The 26,892-nt window shown below is 34.3% G+C and overlaps 1 protein-coding gene across 1 annotated transcript; it reads right to left on the bottom strand.

Annotated features, from left to right (window-relative positions):
* Nucleotides 1–954: 954 nt before the first annotated feature.
* tor (tyrosine protein kinase receptor torso) lies at nucleotides 955–23,934 on the bottom strand. Its single transcript, XM_085943938.1, has 10 exons — nucleotides 23,778–23,934; nucleotides 22,227–22,297; nucleotides 20,287–20,452; nucleotides 18,897–19,069; nucleotides 11,572–11,764; nucleotides 9,135–9,306; nucleotides 7,228–7,734; nucleotides 6,810–6,947; nucleotides 4,244–4,426; nucleotides 955–1,378 (listed from the first exon to the last, which is right to left on the bottom strand). Exons 1-10 carry the CDS (start codon nucleotides 23,932–23,934, stop codon nucleotides 955–957), a joined length of 2,184 nt encoding a protein of 727 aa, XP_085800064.1.
* Between the last annotated feature and the right edge of the window lie 2,958 nt (nucleotides 23,935–26,892).

The following is a 26,892-nucleotide window of genomic DNA, read 5'->3' as shown; positions in this document are numbered from 1 at the left end:
TTGTAACATAGTTAATTATCTGAATTATGTTTAATAAAGAATGCTACATTCTTGAATCTTGTGAAGTATTTATTGAATGAAAAAAATGGTTTATTAAAAATTATTAGCAAGTGCAAGTACGTTAAAACTGAAATTTGGAGAGATCCTGGTACCTGGTTAGGAATTAATATAAATACATTTATTTAGAATCAAAATAAATGGTTGCCGATATTAACAAGATTTCATAAATATCTATTGATGTATATTGGTTAATTATATCGTGATTATGTGAGGTACGGGTTGCTAAATTGCTAATGTTAATTGGCTGGAGCCCGATGGATGCTAATTCAAGTCCCTCTCGTGACCAATATTTTCTCTAGTAGATATGTGTTTGAAGTGTTTCTGAATTATGTATGTCAAATTTAGTAGGTACATATAAATGCATTTTATGTGTAATTGGTAATACTTAAATGTAAACTGCAACCACATTAGCAGAATGGGACAAAAGTTCTCTGAAACCGTGAATGCAGAACAATAACGACATTTTTAGCAATGAGTTAATTTTTCAACCACATTCATTTTGTTTATGTTAGAATATAATGTGTACGAGCCGACTAATATGTGTATACTTCTTACCAGGTTTGATTACGAAAGCCCTTTAATTCTTTAAATGTTACATAGTTAATAAGTCAATGTTGTACAGTTTAGGCAAAAACAAATGTATTAGAGTTTGATAAAAACCTCAAATGGAAATATAGTTTGAAGAACACTGTTATGTACTGGACAAATCTAGTTATCCAGTGGTACCCTACAGGTAGAAAACGTTCGAAAACTTCAGGCAATGCATCTCACAATGTTCCTGTAAAAAAAGAGTTTAAAAGGAAGGTGAATCCGTATATTAATGTATTAAATTAGGTAAGTATTTTGCCAAATGAGAAAATACTTGATGCGCGCCTGCCATAAGCCAATAAATACTTAATGCCCAGCGAACTGTTTCATGCTGTAAGGATTCTGTGGCGATTGCATATTGATGCATGCCATTTTGTTGGAATAAGCGGCCGATAGTGGAGAGTTGCCATTTATCACGGTATTCGGTGATATCAAGTCAATATCCATATTCGATAATTTGGTCATCAGGACAGTTTCGTCCGTTATAATTGATGAACATTTCGTGTTGAGTATATTTGGCACTTTTAGGGAACTGATGTCATCATCATGCATCCGCATGGACGTCTGGCTGTTTGGATAGGTTCCCATAATGGAAGGTGGTTGGAAACTGTAGTGGTTCGGCTGCGCTGAGATGATGGATGGTTTGCTCTTGCTCAATGTGATTGGTCGAACATATCTCTCATTATCTGTCAAAATACTTCCGCTGTTGTGATGGCTATACCCACTGCCTCTGCAAAAAAACGATTGAATAAAAACAAATGTAATTATAATATCGAAGATAGACAACCATTAAGGGCCCACATGTGCCACGTAGGTCAAATAATAATAAACCGAATCTGCACTTTTCATACTTGTGCATTAGTTATAATTATTATTCGAATTTACGAGGGTGGGTCAATAATTCCTTAGAAAAAAGCATTAAAACAGTTTTTATTTTTGTATTTTTTTTTTATTTCTCAACATAATCTCCTTGGAGCTCAATACACTTGGTTAGACGTTTCTCAATTTTTTTTAAACCGTCAGAAAAATAAGTTTTCGGAAGGTCCTCAAAATAAGCATTTGTCCAATCGATGACTTCTTCATTTGAAAAAAAACGTTGTCCACTTAGCCATTTTTTTAAGTTTGGGAAAAGGAAAAAGTCACTGGGGGGGGCTAAATCTGGCGAATACGGTGGGTGGTTGACCAATTCGAACTTCAATTCTTCAATTTTAGCCAATGATCGTAAACATGTGTGAACACGGGCATTGTCCTGATGAAAGAGGTTTTTTTTCCTGTTTAAATGAGGCCGTTTTTCTTCAATTTTGTTTTTTAGCTGGTCCAATAAAGACGCATAATAATCCCCTGTTATTGTTTTTCCTTTTTCCAAATAGTCAACGAAAATAATTCCACGTGCATCCCAAAATACAGTAGCCATAACCTTACCAGCTGATTTTACGGTTTTCGCCTTCTTTGGACATGGTTCGCCTTTCGCAATCCACTGCTTTGACTGTTCTTTCGTCTCGGGAGTATAGTGGTGTATCCATGTTTCATCTACAGTCACAAAGCGACGAAAAAATTCATCCCGATTGCGTTGCATGAGCGACAACAGGGTTTTAGAGGCCACCACCCTATTGCGTTTATTGTCGACTGTGAGCAAACGCGGCACCCATCTTGCAGAAATTTTTTTCATGCCCAATTTGTCATGTAAAATAGAAATGACGCTACCTTTTGAGATCCCTGTAACCTCAATTATCTCACTCAACTTTAATCTTCGGTCACTTAACACCATATCGTGGATTTTATTGATCATTTCTGGTGTAGTCACCTCTACAGGACGTCCTGAGCGTGGTTCATCCTTTGTTGATGTACGACCACGTTTAAATTCATTTAACCAGTTATAAATAGTTGCAAGTGAAGGAGCAGATATGCCGTGAACTAAATCCAACTCATTTTTTATTTCCTTTGCTGTTAACCCTTTTATATTAAAATGTTTAATAACAGCTCTAAACTCAATTTTCTCCATTTTTTGTAAACAAGCAAATTTTTTTTTAAATGTACGAGAAACAACCCGACCAATCTGATTGAAACTTCGCAGCATACTGAATCGGTAGTGCCGCTGCATGAAAACAAACCGCTTACAGTACTAGTCGCGCCACCTGTCGGCTTTTCTAAGGACTTATTGACCCACCCTCGTATCATGAATTATGATGGACTATGATGTCCGTTATTGGTTTAGAGATAGACTGTAAAAGTAAGTAAATTGCCATATTTATCCCCAAAGCGTAGCATACAAACATCCACGGGGTGAAGGTCAGATTAACAAACTTTTTACCAGGAATGGTTACTAGCCATTCACTCAACCTACTGGGTCTTTGAACTGGATCAGATAGGTATTGAAAAAAAAAACAATAGGTAGATATGCATTGTTTTTGTCTAACCATAGGATCGAACTTTCGAACCACGGCTTTAAAAAAAACGGCTCTACCAATCGGGCCACTGTGGGTCCTACTGTAATAAATACATATGGAGACATCTCTTTTTTATTTACATCTTCCTTTAAAACACGTGGCCAATTTTAAAGATGTCAATATTAAGTATAAGACTTTCACAGTAGATTGTTATCATATTATTAGGTTTTTAAGTTGTTTCCGTGTGTTCTTTGTGTTCTTTGTGTTCTTTCTTCTTCTATTCTCAAAGTTTTGGGCTTGTTGTTGAGGCCATTCTCAAGAGACTCATCTCATGAGACTGGCCTTTGCAACGAGCACGGTGACAACCCAATAACCTAATATGTAGGAATCATAACACATTGCTTGTTTTTCTCACTTTCACTAAGTCGTCAATTCGTGTGGCATAAGGTTAAGCGTTGCTTATGGCCACTTAAGTTAGACTAAGCAATAATTTGCCTTTAGTATTTAAAAAAAAATACGATTTATTTAAATTGATAACAACCAGATTTTCTGTATGGATTATAAAGTCAGTCTTCTAGTGAAAGACTGTTTATAAATAATACATAATACAGTCGAACTTGGCTATTACGAGGAAGATGGGACCGACTGAATTTGCTCACTATAAGCATTACTCGTTATATCGTTCTATTTAAGCAGAGAACATAAAATATCTGAAAACTATCGTAAAAATCCCTGAAACAAGCATGGCATTCATAAACCACAAAAGAAATTGTTTATTGTAATGAAGTGCTGAGCCGCTGGCGCTGGTAGGTACCTACTGACTTCACAAAGCTTGGATTTTTTACATGCAATTTCAACCATATGCGTGGATACTTTTTCAATGTTGTCGGCGAAAACACCAATTAGGTATTTAGACACTAACTAGTGTCATAAACGTAATCCGATCCCGGCGGCATCGGTCAAATTAACTTCCCGGTCGGATTTTATTGCTTACGGTCAAAAATGTTGTTTTTAAACGATCGACACATTGACAGTTTTTCTCGCCATACCCGAGAAGTAGCTCGTTATAAAAGTAAATAAATGTATGGAGAAAAACATGAACTAAAATGCAACCGAATGTTTCCTCATTACATCCGAGATCTCGCTATTTCCGTGATCGTAATAACCAAGTTCGACTGTACATAATATATATAAAAAAATATTTATACTTTGATATTTGGTCTGAGCTGACTTTGCGCATATCGTCGATCTCCTTGTGATCGAATATATCGAGACTTAAATAAGTGTGGGAGCACATTCCATCTAATAAACTGTCAAGTCGCTGTCGAATCTCTCCAAAAGTCGGCCGATCCTTGGGACGAGTTCTCCAGCACGCCATCATTAATGCATATCTGAAAAGAAAACAAATCTTATATCGAGTCCTCAACTGCATCATTACTGGCACATCAAATGCATTATTTGTTGCAAATATGGCACGCCGCTTTGAGGTATCATTCTGAAATTTGCTAATATAGTGGACTGCAATGTAATATTATGTCATAATATTATATCATACGCATGGGCCCCGCCAGGATTTCGTGTAACGTGGTGCATATAAGAAAACACAATCATATTCTTATTGCATCTATTTTGCGTAGGCGTAGCAGTTTATAATTTGTAGCCACCCCACCCCACCCCATAGTTCCCTGTCTCTTCGACATTCACTTAAGGGTGGACGTGCTCAGCATGGGTCAAAATGGAGCTTTTTTCTATTTTCAAAGCATGATCCTGGACATACCTTAAACGTTGTAGATAATCTATTTATATAATTTTGAAGCCTTATTATCCTTTATATTAATTTTTAACATTTGATGACTGCATAAAGTATTTTTAATACATAAAATAGAATTCTTTTAAACCTCTCGCTCTAATGTTTTAGAATATAGTAATATTTCAGTACATAAATGTGCAGTGGTGTTAGGATTTTTTACATTTATTAATTTTTAAACGCATTTATAAAACCATCAGTATAATTTACATCGACATTATTATAGTGAAATATTTACGATAAAAAATTATATTGATAATCTCTGTGATCCCAAATTTGACAAGAATTAGGCATTTTATTATTCAAAAAATGGGCAAGATTAACACATTTGAAGATAATTCTAAAGATACTAATTATAAGCTATGTCTTTGAGCATTCAAGTGTGATAAACATCCTACGAATAATGATTGCTTTATAATAATAACGCGCGTTAACATCATTTTACTCCCTACTTCAATTATAGTTTGTCAATTATGGCTACGGCTGTATGTTGTAGCTTAACCACTGAGGAATGCCAAAAGAAATGGCGTATTTCAAAAAAACACTACCTTATTCTTAGGTCAATAACTATTATAAAGCAATCATTATTCGTAGGATGTTTATCACACTTGAATGGGTCAAAGACATAGCTTATAATTACAGAGATTATCAATATAATTTTTTATCGTAAATATTTCACTATAATAATGTCGATATAAATTATACTGATGGTTTTATAAATGCGTTTAAAAATTAATAAATGTAAAAAATCCTAACACCACTGCACATTTATGTACTGAAATATGACTATATTCTAAAACATTAGAGTGAGAGGTTTAAAAGAATACTATTTTATGTATTAAAAATACTTTATGCAGTCATCAAATGTTTAAAATAAATATAAAGGATAATAAGGCTTCAAAATTATATAAATAGATTATCTACAACGTTTAAGGTATGTCCAGGATCATGCTTTGAAAATAGAAAAAAAGCTCCATTTTGACCCACGCTGAGCAGGTCCGCCCTTAACACAATCACTGCTAACCTTTTAACCTTTTAATAATTACCACATTTAAATAACACGTTAATTATATCTAATGGCCAATGACTCCAAACGCGCCAGTCGCGGTGTTAGCACTAAATGAGTTAAGCGTCGATGACATTGAGCTACTTTACAAGCTGCTTGCCGGCGAGTTTAAAAGCGGGCGAGTCAGCTAGTGCGATTGTGATGATGACACACAAAACTTTCCCCTCGCTCAGAAGCCAATAAGCTATCGAGTTGAAACCGTCATTTTTGGTACTATTTGACAGGACGTATTGAGTAGTTTGTTTTTTTACCGGCTGGTTCGCCACTATCGCTCTACTGCGCAGACGCAGATCGGCCCACACGCCAGCGAGTAGTGAGTAAAGTAGCCCGGATTTCAACTTTTCTCGGTAGATTGTTTACAATCTGCTTGTTAGCTAGTTCGATGATGACATTAGACGAGTTTACAAGCAGACTGTAAGCTCGCTGGCTTGTAGCTTGTAAAGTAACTCAATGTCATCGACGCATTACTTAAACCTTTTTTGGTTCTGATTTTTTATGTGTAAAACTTGCTCCAATAAATAGTATTGTTATATGTATTTATATATTATAATATACTTAATAATTATCTAAAAAAAAAATTGAACGAAAGGTGGTGCTTGCACCACCTTGCACCACGCTGCCGGTGCCCATGATCATACGGCATGTGATGATGGTCATGTTATTTTCTTGTAAAGTTAGGTTAGGTTATTCTCATTTAGATCTATAATTTTGTATTTATTGGGAAAAAGTTGTTTATTCAGGATTCTACACAAAATATGGACCATAGGTTATTTTTTTGCCTGTTTAACATTTTATTCCTTTTCATCAGGTCATTCCAATCATGTCCAATTTTATGGATATACCTATTTTTTCATGTGGTCCAATGATAATATACTGGCAACGAGACAAAATTGTTACTCACAAATCTTCACTGCAGTTATTGGGACACTCCATCCTGTACCCTGACATGAGAAGTTTGAGCAAGCGGCCGGTAGGTATACTAGGGTAAGGGTTTCCACCCAATGTCACGATTTCCCACAAAAGTATACCAAAAGACCACCTGTGAAGTGTAAATAATAAATGTTATAATTATTGTTCTTTTAATAATTGACTCTTCAATCTGGTGTGTACCATGCAATAACATATTCATTGGTACCATGCAAATGATTCATGTCTTTCAAATCGAACAGTTGCAGTTTTGCTAGGATAAGTATATTAGATTCAAGACATTTCTTTCATGGGAGAACTTTACAGCTATATATTATGGGTACCTAAATTTAATATGCTGATTTTAATAAAATCAATATGTAAAAATATAATCGGTCAAAGAAAACACTTACACATCACTTTGCGTGGTGTAAACTTGGTGCGTCAATGATTCCAGCGCCATCCACTTGATTGGTAGTTTTCCAGTACCAGTTTTCCTATACATGTTCTCTTGGTAGATATCCCGAGATAATCCAAAGTCGGCTATTTTGATTGTCTTGTCAGCACACACCAGAACATTCCTCGCAGCCAAGTCTCTGTGCACTACGCGGTTGCACGAAAGGAACTCCATACCCATAGCGATCTGTCTACCGAATGACAATAAGTCAATTGCTGTTATCTCATTGTTTTTAATTTCTTCCACTTTAGGTATGCTGTCATGTTGTAGCTCGTAGAGCCTATTGATGATGAGGTTAGGTTGGGACAGAATGACTGATGCTTCACAGTCACTGTTTTCTGACGATAACAGTTCAGCATATTGTATTTCCTCGACTTGATCGCAATTTGAATTATTGAGATTCATGACAGACGGCGTGAGAGGTTTTCTATGGGTTTTAGATGTCAACTCGTCCCATGCCAATCTGAAAATAGAATTAATGTGTGATAACTTAGTATGTACATAATACTATGTAGGTACCAGTGGCGAAGGATGACTTTTGGAATGAGGTAGGCTGTGGAGATCTGATAAAAAGAATACACTTGTCAGGTATAATTACAAGAAATAAGAAGATAATACGATATTACTACGAATGAATAGGTACACACTAATGACAACGACACACTAATTCGATGAAATTTCAAAAACTCACTGACGACATAAAATGAAGCGATCCCGATCAGCCCGAGGCTGCTCGCTCAGTCAGTACGCGCCTAATATTAATAATACCGTAAAACCCCCTAACTTCGCCAAGTCTCCCTAACTTCACCTAAATCAATTAAACACTAGAAACTCATGTTTTTACTATCGCACCACTTTAAAAGGCGATTTTAAAGATAATATTCGTCCTGTTACCACAAAATTTTCAAACCGCCATTATTTTCGCCGTGTTTGTGTTAGTACCGTTTTTTCGAGTCCGGTTTGAATAGATTTTTTCGGAATACCTCTGAAGTTTTGCTGATTTCTACGAATCTTGTAGAGGTAGGTTCTTTATATTTTTAATATAATATAGTGATATAGTCTGCTTGCCAAATGTAACATACGATTTCCGATATTTATAGTAAAACATCAATTATTTGAGTATGCAATGTCAGGCTATGTTTTGTGAACTACTTGTTCCTACACTTCCCCTGGCTTTAGGGTTGTCACAAAAAAATGCTTTTCTTGAAATAGATGTGATTTTTTTATTTTTATGGTTTTTAGACTAAAAACTATTCATCACTTGAATCACCAGTTAACAATTTTTCTCATATTTCCTTTATTAAAAATGTACTATGTAAATCAATTCATAAAATTGATACTATAATGCTTTGGGTTTTGGCAGCCCTAGCGTAAATTGGTAGGTTGTATTGTCTCTAGCATAAGACCTAAATTTGCTTAACGTCATTTTTTAATAGATAGACAATAATTTTGTCTACTAAAACACATTAGGCGAAGTTAGAGAATCGTCTCGTAACTTCGTCTATATAAAAAATAGTGATTTATTGTATTATTTAGTATGAAAACGGTGTTACTTCAGTGTAAATAATGATAAATACTCTCATTATGCATTATATAAGGTCTATAAGACTTCATATTGGTGGATATTTTGGTGGCAAAACGACTCTCTGTTAAAAAGCCGGGCGAAGTTAGGGGGTTTGACGTAGGTATCTTAACCTCTCACAAGTGCAAATACGTAATTAACTCTATGTATAAATAACAGAACCACCTTGTACAGAAAAACAAGGGCATGGATTGTAATAAATTATTAAAAAAATATCATCAATGATTTTGTAAACTAGTATTTTCTAGGTTTATTTTATAATGAGTTCATAAAATACCCACCTAAGGTAGTTTTGTAAGTCACCACGTGCACAAAATTCGACGACGAGCATCATTGTGGCGGATGGTCGAGTGCAGCATCCAACCAAACTGACAATGTGAGCATGCCCTCCGACTGATTTCATCATATCGATTTCCTGACGAAACTGTTTCACCTCTTCAGCTGATGGTTCATCTTTAAAATAACTTTTTTTTATAAATAACAATATGGTTTTATTCGCGTACTTTCTGGCATTCACCTTCCTTAAATGGAAGAATATAGGTACCTAATGAGATTTGGATTTCCCTCCATCGCCTGCCACGTCTCCACACCCATTATGCAGACATTAATAGTGTCACCAATATCAAAGTTTTTCTAGAAATGTCGGTTGGCATGCACTGTACATGATTATTATTTATTATTCTGATTCAAACTATTATAACTCATAAATTGCCGTAAGCCGAAGGTCGGTAAAAAATATGTAGGTTTTGTACTGTTTTTTCAATTTTCAATTTCAATTTTTATTTTTTTCAATTTATTTATTTATTTAACATATTGTTGACATTACAAATTATAAGTTTAAGACGTTCACAACATGACATTTAGAACAAAGAAATATTATTAAAACAGTTTTATGTACCTACAGTATAAATGTGTAAATACAAAAAATATAAAGTATATAGGTACAAGGAAGTACACCGGATGAGTTAAGCAGACCCTATTTTAAGAATTTAAAAAACAACGTCCACCTAAATTCACCCTCACGTAAGTGGAATATATCAATATCCGAAGCGATTTCATTAAACATGGTTATTGCCCTCCCAATTGGCATTACTAATGGCAGGTTAGTTCTGCACCGTGGGAGAACAAACAACGGATGCCCTCGATTCCTAAGGTAATTATCAGAGACACACAAGCCAAGACCACCAAGAATGGCAGAGTTCACATTTACGCCGCGTATAAGTCTGAAAAAATATGTAGCTAAATAAAGATCCCTTCTAAATTTTAAGCTACAGTATGTAAGCATCCTTAAGAGAAAATCAGTCGGATAGAGCCACGGATAATATCCATACAGCCGAAAGTAAAGGAGTCTTAAAAATTTCTTTTGGACTCTCTCCACCATAAGGCCGTACTTCAACTGATGCGGGGCCCAAACGGCAGACCCACTCTCAAGTCTGCTTCTAACTAAGGAGTTATAGAGAATTTTTAGTACCGTAACACAGCCCGGGCCCCCAGGCTAGAGCCCTGTCAACCCTCCCCAGCCATGACCTACACCACTCCAGAATTCGGGTAGACACCGAGAATTTTTTGACAGTTCCATTAGGGATTGGGTTTCTAAAAAAACCTGACATTAGTGTTTCGAAATTTTTGTGTTAGAAATTGAAATCTAAGAAATTTTTCTAAAAAGGGTGCTGGAGAATTACAAATCTTTTTTTTGCCGTGTTTTTATTTGTCTAAGCCTAAAGGTATAGTTTATTGGCTTTCAATTTCAATGTTTAAAATCATTCTGATAATTTTCATGTTTGGGGGGTGCCAGGGCCCCTTGCCCCCCCCCTGGGTGCGCCACTGACGTCACGTGACTATAGATGTGACACTTACCATATTTCATGGATACAGTGAAGTCCTGAATAGGGTATGACTACTATTCTATAAAAAGGTCCCCACAATGTAACTATTGACGAATGATTCTGTAATTGTTTCAGTTTACTTCTCTATATGCCATACATGCCATACGAGTGATGAAGTAAACTTTATAAAACAGGGCTCGAAATAGACCGGAACGCACCGGAGCGCCGTTCCCGTTCGTGAAATTCTAAAAGATACCGTTCCGGCTCGTGGCTTTTTTGAAAATTGCGTTCCGTTTCATATTATTGAGATAATATTGCATGTAGGTATGTAGTTTTTAAAGTTGTAAGAACTGATTCGTGGGAAAAAATTCGCCTGCGGTGCTGACAAAATGTGTGTATTATTTATTCATGATTAGTCCTATAATATAATATAAGCTGTTCGGACTTCAGATGTGTTTACAAAAAGGGCTAAAGGGGCTACAGGTCCAGGACCTTAAATTAGTAGGTCTCCGGAACCTGAAAAGTAATTTCAAATTACAAAAGAACCTTGCAGCGAAGGAATACACGAATGTACGAGCTTCTAGAATTTTGAAGATAAGAGCCCACTTCTAAGAAAATTTACGAAAAATAAGTGATTTTGTAAAAATGAGTAGGTAACCATTTAAAAAAACTACATTTTAATGTTGTATTGGGGGGGGGGGGGTAATGTGTATTAGCGCAGAGCCCCTTCAAGTATAAATGAAACCCTGATTATTGGCATATCGCCCTTATGATATCCGAAAAATATTTAACATAATTTGATATTTTTGAATGATTATTCAGCGCTCCGGTTCGTAAGATTTTCTATTTCGAGCACTGTTATAAAAACAAAAAGACTGAATAAAAAAAATACCTTTCAACATTTTCACAGCCACATCTCTCTTCTGATCAGGAAGCCATCCTTTCCGTACGACACCAAAAGCTCCCTCACCCAAAACTTCGTACAAAATTAGTTTGTCTGGAATCACTTCAAAGCCATCGTCTTCTGGATTGATTGTGAAACTGGATCCATTGTCGGCTTCTTTCGGGGCCTTCTGTTCTAATTCCTAAAATGTTAACACAAAATTTGTGCCTACATATTATAAGTACAATGTAATTTCTCACAATAGTTTATTCTATAATCTATAACTTCTAAAATTCGTCAAAATTATACGCAAAAAATTAAAAACTTAATAATTTAAACCAGGGAACTCAGAAATAATGGGAACTGAAATACATAACGGGTAAGGCGAAGCGGTTACCTGCTAAAAACTGCTCTCGGTTTATGCATTTACGCTCATTTAATGTTGGTGTATTACAAACACTATTGCACGTGCATAATGGGTGCTTCATTTTCGTAGGACACTCACACATTCTAAACCCTGCATCAAGATGCGGCGTATTGAATATAGACTGTCGGTATTCTATTTATTATCTGTTCTGTGATTTAAACCATGGCAGAGACCGATAAATTGAAAACATTGAAAAAAATGCCTATATCCATGTAAAATTTTATTTTACGTACTTATATTTATTGTAATTAAAAGTTTATTATAGGCAAAAATATTGTCTACCACAAATAATGAATCATGCAGAGCAGGGTTTTTACTTAGTAGAAGATCTTTAAATGTGTTTCAGTTAAAAACCTCTCCAAATTGTCGCGGAACACCTATTCAGGTTCTATGGAACACTGGTGTTCCGCGGAACATAGTTTGGGGAACCCTGAATTGTAGAGTAGCCGTTTTATAACTTTGCATTTTTTTGCATTCTTTACTACACTTATATGCTTCTTTGCCTGATTACCTCACATAACATTAGATCAAATGATATTCACGTGTATTAATATGTGTAGTAATAAGAAAATAAATAGTAAATATATGTAAAAAATATATTTTTAGAATATATTACATAATTTTCACTCTAGATGCAAAGTTGTGAAGCGGCAACTCTACGTCATAGATATCGGGTTTTGGAAATATTGTAAAAACTATTAACATGAATAGCAGCTAACCTCAAAATAGCGACATCTTCTTTTGTAGAGTTTGAGTTTCTTGTGACGATGAAAGATGAAGGCGGCCGTGGCGATGATGATGACCAGCGATATGATGGGCGCCAGTACTGCCCACAGAAGAGTGCCAGTAATATGCGCACCTTCACCATAGACAGAATCAATTACTTTATTTTAATTATTATGACCGAGGAGCTGGGTAAGGGAGAGGCGTAAATGCTAATTATGTAATAGTTTTGAGTAAAAGTGCCTAAACATATTTTTCTTCACTGTGTCAAGCAACAATAATCTCACACGAGTCTTCTTACATCTACCAACTATCTAAGCATTTTAATTACTTATCATTAGGCTTAGGATTTTTAAGTGCTAAAAAATGAATAATGGGTAACTAAAATATGTAGATATAATTGGAAAATATATTGTTAAAATTTCATAATTACGTACTACAAAACAATAAAAGGTGTTAAAAATTTAAGTAAGTAATACAATATATTAAAAGAATACTTCAAATTTTCGAAAATGAATCTTTAACGATTGGATCTTAGAAATTTTTTATACATGGAAAAACTTGTTATTATTGCGTATGTAGGTAAATCAATGACTTTGTAGATGATTCTAACATTTCAATTGTGTTTACTAGCGTTATTGTGTTAATTAATTTTGTGTTTATGTGAAAATATGTGCTTAAACCTAAAATATGTAAAAATATGTAATTATCCAAAAATATTTAAAAATAGGTGCTAACAAATAAAGCTTAAATGTTTCAAAATTGTCTGAAACAGATAGATATTTTTGATATTTTGTTGTGGGGACACTCAAAAAAGATATTTAAATAACCTAAGAATCCCAAGCCTACTTATCATATTGCATCGATTTAAGTTTGGAGGGGCCCTGGGCTTTGATAGATATTGAGCCCCCCAGAAAAAAATGTTATTAACAGCATTTTACGAAATGTCTTCTAATTTTTTTGTTATAACTTGATAGGTACCCCTATTGAACGTCTTTCAACTACAACATGGTCTGGCTCAGTGTTATACATAGGGCTCAAAATGGACCGGAGCGACGTTCTGGTTCATAAAATCCCCAAAATTATTGCTTCGTCTCGTGGAAATATTAATTTGACCGTCTGAGCCAGATGTGCCATATAATAAAAAATCTGACACTTATTTTTATGAAATATGTACATATTATACAGTTAGATAACAATGTTGATATTTTCGTAAAATTATCGATCGCTCCGGTTCGTAAAAATCTCCATTTCGAGCGCTGGTTCCACAACCTTTTCGGTATCGTGGACCCCTTACAGAGTGTATGAAGTTTCGCAGAACCATGATAAAAATATGTTTATAAACCACTCTTTTCAAAATTTAACCCTTTACTTACCTAAAATAAAAAGATGTTAACATATGATATATTATAAAATAAAAAACACTTAAAATTTATTAATGTATAAGAAAGGAATGTAAATTATTCGCATATGATTCTCCAAAAAGCTCAGAGCACAGCACACATCCACCATACAAGGCTTATTTAAACTTTCTACAATTTATTGTAAAGACATTCTTCGCTATAATGTATCGCTACCAAAAATGATGATTTCATAATAATTGAGGAATTCGATTCATGTGGACTTTTGTACGTTTGATGTTGTTAACTTTCAAATTAATCTATAGGTTTGTTTCGGTTGGGTGCTTTGATTCCAAGTGACGAATTAATTTTGTAGGCTTTAATGAATCATTCGCCACAACTTCACCACAAATTACACATTGGGGTAGTTACCTACCTATTTGAATTTCATCGATTGTAACACAAGAAAACCCGTATTGAATACAGTTTGACACATTTCTAATTATCGTATTCTTATTGGCAACTCTTTTTAATACACGGCTTGATTTTTCAATTGTTTGACAATCTTCATATTTGAGCTCTCTGGGGTAGAATTGGGATTCTTAAAAGACGAAATGAAATCAAAAATTACTGCTTTCTGTTTACTCATTGTTTTTTTTGTATAGATACTTATAAAAAAATATTTTTTAAAACAGCTAGAAAATATTATAAAATTTCTGACGCACACAGAACATACCGAATTTCCAAATTAAAATCAAAAACTCAATCTTTTTGAAGGAGTTGACAACCGAAAATCACTGTAAATATTAAAAACCTAAATTCATTAAAGATACATTTTTAACTCGAATAATTTATAACTTACCACCACTATATTATATTATGCAATGTGCAATTAAAAATATTTTAATGGAAAATTATATCATCAAACAATAATAAACTAATGACCTTACAAAATCTCGTGATATGATAGGTAAAAAAATGTTTAGCTCCGATAATAAACCGTTTGCCGCAAAATGTACGCGCATATCGGCAATATTTTTTCTTTAGTTTTAAGTAGTTAAATAAAAAAATCAGTGTTACAGACTACCTGTTGCACACGCATACTGGGTAACAGAACAACACGCTTTTTGAAAACGTTTCTTTTCTTCCCAGAAATACATACATTGATTTCAATGGAAAACATCCGTTCTTTGAAAAACAGGAGTCAGCCTTCGTAATCATGAATCAGGCGATATTGTAAGAATTCCATGTACAATAAAAAAAAATATTGATTCAATTTGCAACCAATTTCTTTGTATATGTATGATTTAATCCGACCATGTTCGATCTTGATAGGATCATATGGGCCTCCACAGAGTAGAGGTTTGTATTAAAAGATTTTGTTTTTTACGAGAAATGGATGTCAGCCACTTGCTCAACCTATTAGGTCCATACCCTGACAGACACAAATTGAAAAACAATATAGTGTACTTGCCAGACCCAGGATTTGAATCGGGGACCCACAGCGTTATAGTCCAACGCATAAGCCGAGCGGCCACCGTGGGTGTTGTATATATTATTTATTTTAATCATTTTTTATACATTTGTATAATTTAACTAGGCGACTCGCGGAACCCCTAAGGCAGCGATGGCAAATACGTGACACGCATGCTCAACTTGGCACGCTAAAAGTTTTCGACGGCACGTCAAAAAACGAATTCATTTTTTTTTAAATATTCAAAACGTTTATAGCAGGAAAATATAACATCAAAGCGAAATCATGTTGATGTATAATTATGTACTGAAATTATTGATTTGCTATCTAATCCTATTTGGACTGAAAAATTTGTAAACATGTGAAAATGTATTGAAGAATTGGAATGTCATTGGCTTTCTCAAATTGATGAATTTGAATGCCGAATTGAAAACATTATATTATAAACATGGAAAAGCATGCCCGATACTTTTATATATGTTAAAAAACTAGCAATCTCGTAGTTAGACCATTTCTTCTTCCACGTAGGTATTTATGTGAAAGTATTTTTTTCTATATCGAATCATGTACATTCGAAGGAAGATTCAGCAGCATGTATTAATTTGCAATCAACGACATATCAGCCTGATATAAAAAGCGAATAACATGAAACAAAAAACCTCAAATAAAAATTTGTGTGTTATTAAATGTTTTTTTAATTCCTTATTTTCTTTCATTTTATGTGTATCATTTTTCATATATTCAATAAACAATATAATTACCAATGTACTTACCTAATTGTTTTTTTTTATATTAAAAAATATGATTTAGATTATAATATCATGTGTAGGTACACCTAAAAAGGAATGGCAAGCGCCACGAATTAAAAAAAATCGGCTTATTTTGGCACGTCGATCAAATCCTTTTTGCCATCCCTGCCCTAGGGCCTATCTAGGCAATATACCATCGGCTGCGGAACACGGATGCGTGGAAAATGGATGATTTTGGGTGTCAACCCCTAAACGCTATACTTAGTTGATTCTGATATGCAAATTTGTGAATAGTAAACATATTGTATTCCGGTGGCATATTCTTTTAAAATTGATTTCAATAATTTTATATTTTATTGACAGTGTAGGTGAATACTGTTGTCGAGCTTTTGGACTCCGTAGAAATCCGTTCGTGCGGAGCAGCTGCATCGCTTGTCACAAGGTCTCTTCATAAATGTTTTCAAATTCCATTTTTCGGACTGTCAACTTGGGAAACATCAGCTAGGTACATAAATAGTCCCTATAGGTCTATCGTAATTCCACTCCGGCATCAATTTTATTCTAACTATCACCGGAGGTAGCGGATCGTTTAGTGCTACATACATTATTATTTTGACCGAATGGGTTAAAAACCAATCCTGATAAAAGTCTGGCAAAATACCTCCGTAGTCGAAGTCCATTATGCTCTATTTTGGAACAGAATAATTGGTAATTTTCGATATACATAATACATAAGATAACAATTAGGTATATTATAAATAGGTTGTACCTACCCGAAATGGGGGGTTTCACCTCACGATATATGTACATTGGAATACTTAAGCCGGCCATAGACCCTGCGCACACCGACACCTTATAAACTGAACGAATGTCGGCATTTTCAATTTTAATTGTATTTTGACTCTGGAAGGAAATATAATATAATGATTTATGTAAAGATTTCATGTGATTACAAGATTATTATTTGATAAAAAGTAGTGTTACTACTACCTCTTTCAGGTACCAATTCTTGAAGAAGGTGGGATGAAAGACATTAGAAGAACTTGGTGTATTATGTATACAGGCGGACCTCGACTTACGAACGTTCGACTTTCGCACAATTCGCTATTTCGCACATTTCAAAAAAATCGTTTTTTTAAAACGTCGCGTTGGCCGTGGGGTTAAGATATCCCCTTCTCGCTCGCTCACAAGCAAGTGCATTTCTTGCGTCACTTGCATCCTGCTCGCACTCGTCACTTTGCTTGTGAGCTAGCTAGGATAGGTTTTGTCTTGCGCAGGAGCGCGTGCGGGCGTGTTATGTTGTGCGTTTTGCTAATTTTATTCATTTGAAATATTTCACCCTAAAGATTTATAAACAAGAGTGAGAAACAGAAAAACTGCAGTGTTGATACGAACAATGAGAAATCAAGGACTTATAAACTTCACACGACGTTCTGATTGCGGTGAATCTTTTTCTTCAATCGGACGTTCGTATGATACAGGTTTACTACGATATGTTCAATTTTGAAAAATAAAAATAAAATTAAGGAATACGTTCAAAATTGGGGAAATATATCTTTAAAGGTTGTTTCCAAAAGACACGGCATAGTTATGGATGAAATGGAAAAATATTTGTCATCATGGATCGACGACCAACATCAAAGAGATGTCCCTCTAAATATTTCAATTATTCAAGCGAAGGCTCTTAGTTTGCACAAAGATTGGAAGGCTAGATTAAAAGAAGATTCTAACACGATTTTTCAAGTAAGTAACGATTGGTTTATATTAAATTCACTGGAGAATCGGCTGATTTTCGCGGAGAATTTATTTCCTCATTATCCAAAATTATTGAAGATGGAGAATATTCTTCTAGTCAAATATTTAATGTATATGACACAGGTTTATTTTGGAAAAAATGCCTAGTCGTACATTCTTATCTAAGGAAGAATCAGTTGCCCCTTGGCATAAACCTTCTAAAAACCGATTGACATTGCTTCTTGGTGGAAACTTGGCTGGTGATTTAAAATTGATGCCAATGTTAATTTATCAACCAGAAAATCCCAGGGCATTGAAAGGGAAGGATAAAGAATTGCTTCCAGTAATCAAATAAAGATAAAAAAAAACTGGGTTTACTGCGTTAATATTAAAAGATTGGCTCACTTTACATTTCGTGCCAGCAGTTAAGCAATATTGTAAAGTTAATAATTTACCATTTAAAATAAGAAAAAGATGAGTGGAAAACAGTTAACTCTTGTTAACTTTTTAAGGGAAACATCCGCAAACCCCACTTAAACATGTCTCTTAAACATCTTATATTTACTTGATAAATACATATTTCAAAATACACACAATTTAATTTTTTTTTACTTCCCTCTATTTTCGAACATTCAACATTCGCACACCTTTTCAGGAACCAATTATGTGCGAAAGTCGAGGTCCTCCTGTATTTACAATAATAATATTTAAAGAAAAACGTTATATTATATTTTTTTATTAGTTATTTTAAACTGTCAAATGCACAAAAAAACAATTTTATAATTCTGACATACTTACTTACACTACTCTACTGCAATTGTTTTTATAATGAATCTTATTAAATTCTCGTTGGTAGATATAACTAAAAAATAAATCAGAAGGCATACCCCGCTTATGTTTCTAACTTCGAGGAAATCTCCGCTCTCTGGATTGGTTAGATTGATTATGTAGAAATCCGGCATCAGGTCTGATTTCTTCCATGAGACACTCACGTCATAATATCTGCTACTGTCTTCGGAAAAGTCTTCGGTCGCAGTGAGTCCGGTCGGTGATTGTGGTACTGAAATAATTAATCATTAGAATCAATGACTGTTGCCATAGGCAGTGGCGAGGAGTGTCTGTTAGACTATATATATTTTTTCAGAAGTGTTTTCAAAATTATGTATATTTATCTGATATTTTAGCACTACAATTTGCAATGCCTACCCCATCCATATATTCGAAATGTGCATTTAACGAGGGCGGTCAAAAATTGAATATTAAAATGTTCAACGTTTAGTGGCGTTAGACTTCATTATATATATTCTCATAGTCCAGTGTTTCCCAAAGTATGGTACGCGTATCCCCTGGGGTACGAGAAGAGTTTGGTAGGGGTACGCGCTGCACCGGGCTTTGGCTGCACCTGGTGCAACAAGCATTAATACGACATCAATACAACATCCATGCTAGAAGGTTTATCGCATGCGGAAGAAGAGAAATTGTTGGAATTAGCTTCAGACATATTCTTGAAAAATAAATGTAAGGGGTGTACTTTAACATCATTCTGGTTGCAAATGCAACATGTGTATCCAGTTTTAACAGAGAAAGTCCTGAATTACATCTTGCCTTTTCCAACTCCATATCTATGTGAAGTTGCTTTTTCAGCAGGCTTTTGCATGTAGAACCGCAACTCAGATTACAATAATTAACAACCAGAGAACCAAATTATGATGATCTGATCATTGATTATAATGAATGTTATTTATAATATAACTTTTATTTATTTTATTCATAATTTATTATAAACGAATTTTATTTTTCGTTTACCATTATTTTGTTAATGTTAAAAAAGGAAAAAATAAATATATTTTGATTGTTATTAAAGTATATGCCATTTTTTGACGAGGGGTTCTCAGTGTTACGAAAATTATAGAAGGGGTATACAGATCTCGAAAGTTTGGGAAACACTGTGACGTAGTCTATCAAAAACTATCATGAATTTTTTTTAGCCCAATAGTTTAGAAGTAAATATTGCATTTTTTATACAAAACTAATTTGCACCCCACACCAACCGATGTACCTACTTACTTTAATTTGCAACTACACTTGCGCAGCATCAATTTTCCAGGAAAGCAAATTTAATTATTCGAATTTGATTTATGGTGGAGTATCTTAGATTTCCACGAGGGCAGCCGAGTCCCTCGGAGCGGACCTTGTACCGGCCTCTTTCAAAAATTTAAAATTTCAAAACGACAAATTTATTCAATGGAATCGAATAAAGAAATTTTGAAAACTAACCACAGATTCTAGAGTCGTTATGAGCTTCCATGCAGGACATTGTCGTAAATGAATACCACGCCTTGTCGGACTCTCTCTTCCTTTCGGCTGTGGTCGCAGTGGTAGACACTCTATACTGTTTGTCATACTTCATGTCAAACAAAACTGCTGTGAAAGTGTCATTTGGCTGGAAAGATAACAAATATCCATTATTCATTTAGGATTCAATGTTACATATAAATAGTGGCGGATTTAGGAGTATGGCCCCCACAAGGGGGGCTGACAGGGCTGTAGCCTAGGGGCCCGGGTTCAGGGGGGTCCGGCGTGGCTTGAGATAAACACACATCTTGCGTGGTCGCAGCCATGACCTATTTTGGGTGAAAGCTGTTTCCTCATGTCAGGCTCACCAGGCACCAATAGCGAGGGCTGTGCGGCTGGTCGCACTGGGTCGCTGGATGCACTCCCTAGAGATGTAGACATTTTTAGCGATGCATTATGCATTTTTTTTTAAATTTTATTTTTTAATTTGAATTTTTTTTAATTATTGTTTTTATTATTTTTTTTATTTCTTTTCTGCAAAACTATTTTTTTTGCTTTGTTTTTTATCTCTAGAGTCTGTATTCTATAAATTGGCGTCCATGTTACACGGAAAGCATTGTGCCATCCCGTTCAACTGTTGCAAGTTTTCAATGGGAGGGAACGAGATGGATGCTGAAGCGGGGGGGGGGGGGCACCGGCACGTCAGCTTATAGAAAACAGACTCCACCTTGTTTTTTCTTTAGCTGATTTACTTGGACTTTTTAATCTAAATGTCATGTTGTGAACGTTTTGAATTAATAATTTCTTATGTGCTCAACGTGTCTTTTTTTAAAAAATAAATCTTAAATATGCTCTAGTAATAAAAAATGTCGCCTTCGGCGCTATTTTACTTCGAAGTTATTACCATTTTAAAATATATAATGGTTGTGCAATTACATAATAACATAATTCAATGTGTTAAAAATCGCTAACAATACACTGAATTTTTATTGACCTCTAACACCATTTAGAAAACGCCACTGTAGAGCGTCAGACTGCCTTTAACCTTCGTGATAGGTTGGGAGGCCCTTCAAAGATCCTGGCCCGCGGGCCCGCTTCAGGATGTGGGGCCATGTTCAGGAGACCCGAAACTTTGATATTATGTTTGAAGACTGGCCTTAGATTTTTCGCTAGTGCGATTAATCATAATATTATAGCAACATGTTGTTTTGCTACGATTGATTTTTAACACTTAGATTACACGAATCTTTATAAGTTTTGGTATCTGCTTTCACATTTTCTCTCACCTGCTTCAGGAGCAAGTTTATTATTCATATTTATCGATATAGGTACGATATAAAGATACGACGAAAATAATATTATATAATAAAATCGTTTTAAACAATACAAAACTTCCGCTCTATGCAAATAAATGTCTCCACCAAATGATTTAGGATTCAACGCAAATATAGCATGTATCTGAACTGAATCCGATCGGGCATTCCAGTAGGGCTATTCTTAATAGTTAACACGGTAACACGTTTTCGTTATCTGTATTGCTCCAAAATAACATGGATACCACTGGAAGAAAGTCCATAAATAAGGCGGTTATCTATAATAATTATTAACACACCGCACTTCGTCTTATTTGATTCCAAATGCATCCGATTAGAATCAAGTAAGACGTATTAACTACGACTTTTGACAGCTCGCGGTCAAAGTTTAGTGTGTACTATTTATGGCGGATCTTAACAGCATACCTCTACCCTTCTCCACAGCGATATACCCATTACAAAACTTATTATTGCTGTAGACATATTATAAACAAGACTTCTGTGAACATAAAGCAATTAAACACCATAGTCTCAGTAGGTACAACGCATACGTGAAAATTATATATCATACTAAAATCTTATTACTCTAAAAAATTAATTAATACTCACAATTTGTATCTCAAATTGCATGAACATTCCGATGTCGTCAAATACAACAATGTCGTAAAGACAAGAACGATCTGTAAAAAAGAATAAATGGAAAAAAATGTGTTATGCTGCTATAACAGAGTTTAAAAATAATAGGTATGTATCTAATTATATACATTTTATAGAACAAATACTTAAGTAATTAATGATAAGTACCTAGTTAATCAATTCGTAGGTATCTAAAAACAACGAGAAGTATTTTTAAAATCAAAGACAAATTTACTTTTATTCGATATTTTTATACATACTTACCTACTTAAATTTTAAAATTTAAATAAAATAAAATTATGTATGTATTTCTTTAATGGTTGAAAACAGTGTTTCACAAATTTAATGGTGTTATGCGTACATATGTGAAAGATTTTAAAGGATACGCAGTTGCATCTTTTTGTCGCAAAAATAATATAAATTATGGTATTTGCACTGCAGTTTGTCTTGCGTACTTATGACTATATAATACACGATGGTAAGTAATATTTACACAATATAGTACACCAAAAATACAATACTTTAAAGAAGCTATATGATAAAAATGATAATATAGATAATATATACATACTTACTGCGCATAGATGTTATGATTAACATGGCAAGAAAACTTGTTATCTGAATGTGAAGGATTTTCTTTCGATTGGCAAGTAACAAAAGATAAAATCTATATCGCTAATGAGGTGCCCGCTTGCTATACGTTTGTGAAACACTGCTTTAGAGTATATATTGTAAGCATAAATTTCAATCATACATTCTGTAATTGCGATCATATATTTTTGAACATAAATATATACACGGCTACATTATTGGTAAAAATTCTGTGATATATGATTTAAATGTTTAACCTATATCTAACTACTGTGTCCTGATTCCCTTCTGTCCTGTCAAATTATGTCACCGTACTGATTCACGGCGGTGAAATATTTTAAAAAGGAATGGCTGGTTTTAGCAACATATTATAATATAGGCGACTCTCGTAGGCCAATGTATGAGCATAAGGCATTGGCATTATTCTCATAAGAGCGGTTTCGATTTCGATTCCTCGCGAGGTTACAATACTTTGATCCAGATGACAACTGGGTGTTTCTGTAATTATTTTACTACTATAATAATACTATTGCAATTGGGTTTCGTGGCTTGTAATAATGTAAAAAGGGTAAAAATAATCGTTATTGATTAAATGTTTGTCGATGACTCTATGTCGACGAATTGCTAAATTTCACTATATATTGAAATATAAAAAATAAGACACTATAACGCGATTTCAGGGCTCGAAATGGACCGGAGCACACCGGAGCGCCGTTCTGGTTCGTGGAATTGGTAAAGTTATCGTTCAGTCTTGTGGAAAAAATAATGTAACCTTCTGAGCTAGATATGCCATATTATAACAAAAAATCTAGCACACTTCTCTTTATAAAATACACATCAAATTTGATAACTATGTTAATATATTCAGAAAATTGTCTAACGGTAACGGAAGTCTAGTCGGAACGGTAAAAGTTAAAAATCAATTTCCTGTACCATCAGCCGGTTTCCAGTTGACAACTGTCGTAAGATTGTTGTAATTGTCAACGGTGATATTATCTTGCCAAATGGATGGCACTGGAGCAGGAGTGTAGTTGGACGACAGAGTCCACATTTCTTCGCTGACGAGTGGTTCTGTACGCTGTCCAGCCATGTTGAAGGATGTAACTTTCACATAGTATTTGGTCAATTCGGATAAATTGAAGAATGTCGAAAAATGACGATCTGTCTGCAAATAAAGATATACGGTGAAAACTTGAGACGATTGATTCTATCGTTTGAGTTTATTTGCTGGAATTTAATTAAAAATCAATGAACTGAACACTTGATACTTTTCAATGCTCAGCAATCCTCTTTTTAAATCCATTAGAATTTAAATTCAAATTCCATCAAGTATCTTCGGTCGATAGTATTAATATTATAAATAGTAGATTAATTGAGTGACTGAGGATTAAAGAGGTACAAATGACATGTTTAAGGACCGGTTTTTTCAGTATTAATTTAACCATTTATGCATCAAAAAATCAAATATGCAAGTTTAGGGTTTTATTTGACAAAATATTAGCATATTATTCCTTACATTTTAAACAGAATTATTCTTTCTACGTATAATATAAAATATTTAATCTTACCACGATATAAGCTACGAAAGTGATCTGATCAATGTCCTCAGCGGTTGCCTCGCGATTATCAAACTTTTGAAATAGTTCCACCAGATAAATGGAGTTATTTGTGAGGGACGAGTAATCACATGTCCAATTTACAGTCAGTCTGGTGTCGGAGCGACACAGGAGGGCTGGCGATTCGACGAAGTTCTCATATTCTATTGACGCGATTCCTGAAATATAATAGAAAAATGTATATAAAATATTAATGCAGCTGGGTAATTAGTTGTCTTCTCATTATGATGATCTGCCAGACTTTTTTACCTGACAGCACATTGGAGAAGCAGAATTTATACAAATAGTAATGTTTTAAACACATTCGTTCTATAATTTGAGAATAAACCCGTGTTTTGTTTCATCAGATGTTCGACATTATAGCACTTTTTCAAATTAATCTCAATTAACTATTTCTTTTATTCAATGGGTAATTCACAAGATTTAAAAATGCACCATTCTAATTATTGAACATACATAATTGTGAAAAGACTCATGAGAAAATATGCCCAATAGAAAAAATCTTTTTGAAAAAAGTAAGACACCCGGCAGAAATCGAACTTGTGACTCTTGGATATCGCGTCCTGTGCATTACCACTATGCTACGACTGCAATGCTTAATTGCGACACATTTTAACTATTGGCCTTTTTAATACCTGCTCATAAGCGCTCTCCGAATTGAGTTATGGTAGGCGATCGATTTTTGTACATTCTATGTAGTTAATTAAAATTATTAGCAGGTTCAAGTAAGTTACAACATAAAATATTGGAGTGATCCGTGACGTCAGTTAGTAATTATTAAGGTAATAAATACTTTAATTTAGAATACAAAAACCGATCGCCTACCGTAACTCAATTCGGATAGCCCTTATGAGCATGTATTAAAAAGGCTAACACCTAGTTAAAATTTGTTGCAATTAGGCATGGCAGTCGTAACATAGTGGTAATGCAAAGGGCGCGATACACAATAGACGCAGGTTCGATTCTTGCCAGGTGTCTTACTTTTTTACAAAAAGATTTTTTCTCATGAGTGTTTTCAGAATTATGTACTTCTGTTAAATTTATCTCATTATGGTAATATAATATTTTGTACCTAAACTTTCTATCAGAGTTTATAATGTTCAATTTTAGGTGACGGTCATTTTTCTTGGATTCTGTGTGCTCTTGTTCCCACTATGCTCTTACGTACACGTTATGTTATAGCTTATCTGGAGGGGGAATATGGGGTTGGAGGATTGAGCACATCAAACTCCTAGCCCCCCTGTAAATAACAATGTATCGGTTGGACGGATACCATAATATATTCATATAACTCCAATTGTTTCGTATATTTTGCACAGATGGAACGGTTTAATAATAAATTTAATATCTTGTTGAATAAAAATATTTTAGTAAATCTTTCCTTTGTTGGAAATGATTTCGCCTCACTTGTCATTTACTGAGTCGTTGGGTGAAACGATTTCGGATCAGTAGATAAAATATACATAAGCGGCTACCTAGCCTACAAACATATTTTAATAATATAAGGAGTTTGTACAATAATTTGACATGTTAGGTATGTCACGTTTTGTGGTATTTTTCTAATATGTTTAATTTACGATTTAAAACTAGGGATGAGGAATTACCACACTGTAAAATGAGACGTAGTTCATCTTATCATCGCACAGTAGGCTATATGAGTGTTAAAAAGGCCAAAACATATAATTTTCATGACAAATGGAATATTGAGCATATACATATCTGTTTTATTGAAAGACAAGTGGTATTTAATTTATAAAACCTCGATGTCCTTAGCTAAATCTAATACCTACTTATGTTCAAGTTGTAAAATGATGATGGTAGAGTGTGGGTATAGGATCACTGATAGTTTTAATATTGGACAGTAGATCACAGCCTATTTCAATTTAGGCATGTCTGGAATAGAATATTCATTTGACGTTTTTGGCAACATTTACCATACCCTCCCAAATTCTTTAATTTAATTAGTACACAATGCATTATGAATTGCATCTAATTGATGTTTCTTACACGCGTCCTTATTAGGTTATAATGCGGCCTTATGACAGATTTAAAAGGTTTCCCTGATTTAAACCAAGATGAGAGAACTCAAGCCGTATACCTATACCCCATACCTCACCAGTAGAAGCGATACTCGCTAAAGAAGAAATAGAGGCTGGATAAACTAAAAGACCGAATACATTTGTTGGGGTAGGTTTAATTCATATTTTTCTTAGGTACTATTTATTATATTTGAATAATATATCTATTTTGTGTTTTAAATGTTTTATTTTACCAAAGTGTTTATATACAATACAATAATTGTATTCTTGTTTTTGTATAGGAACAATATCTACAGTTAACTAAAGACGGAAAATAGTAAGTATTGATGTTAATTTCGAAAAGATTTGTTGAAAAAAATTGACTCTTTCTTGTCAATTAAAAAAATATTGCCC

Source organism: Rhyacophila brunnea, unplaced genomic scaffold, assembly GCF_057557595.1.
Source record: "Rhyacophila brunnea isolate RB1 unplaced genomic scaffold, BYU_Rbru_1.0 scaffold_16, whole genome shotgun sequence".
Classification (NCBI taxonomy): domain Eukaryota; kingdom Metazoa; phylum Arthropoda; class Insecta; order Trichoptera; family Rhyacophilidae; genus Rhyacophila; species Rhyacophila brunnea.
This window is presented reverse-complemented; position numbering and strand designations above follow the sequence as displayed.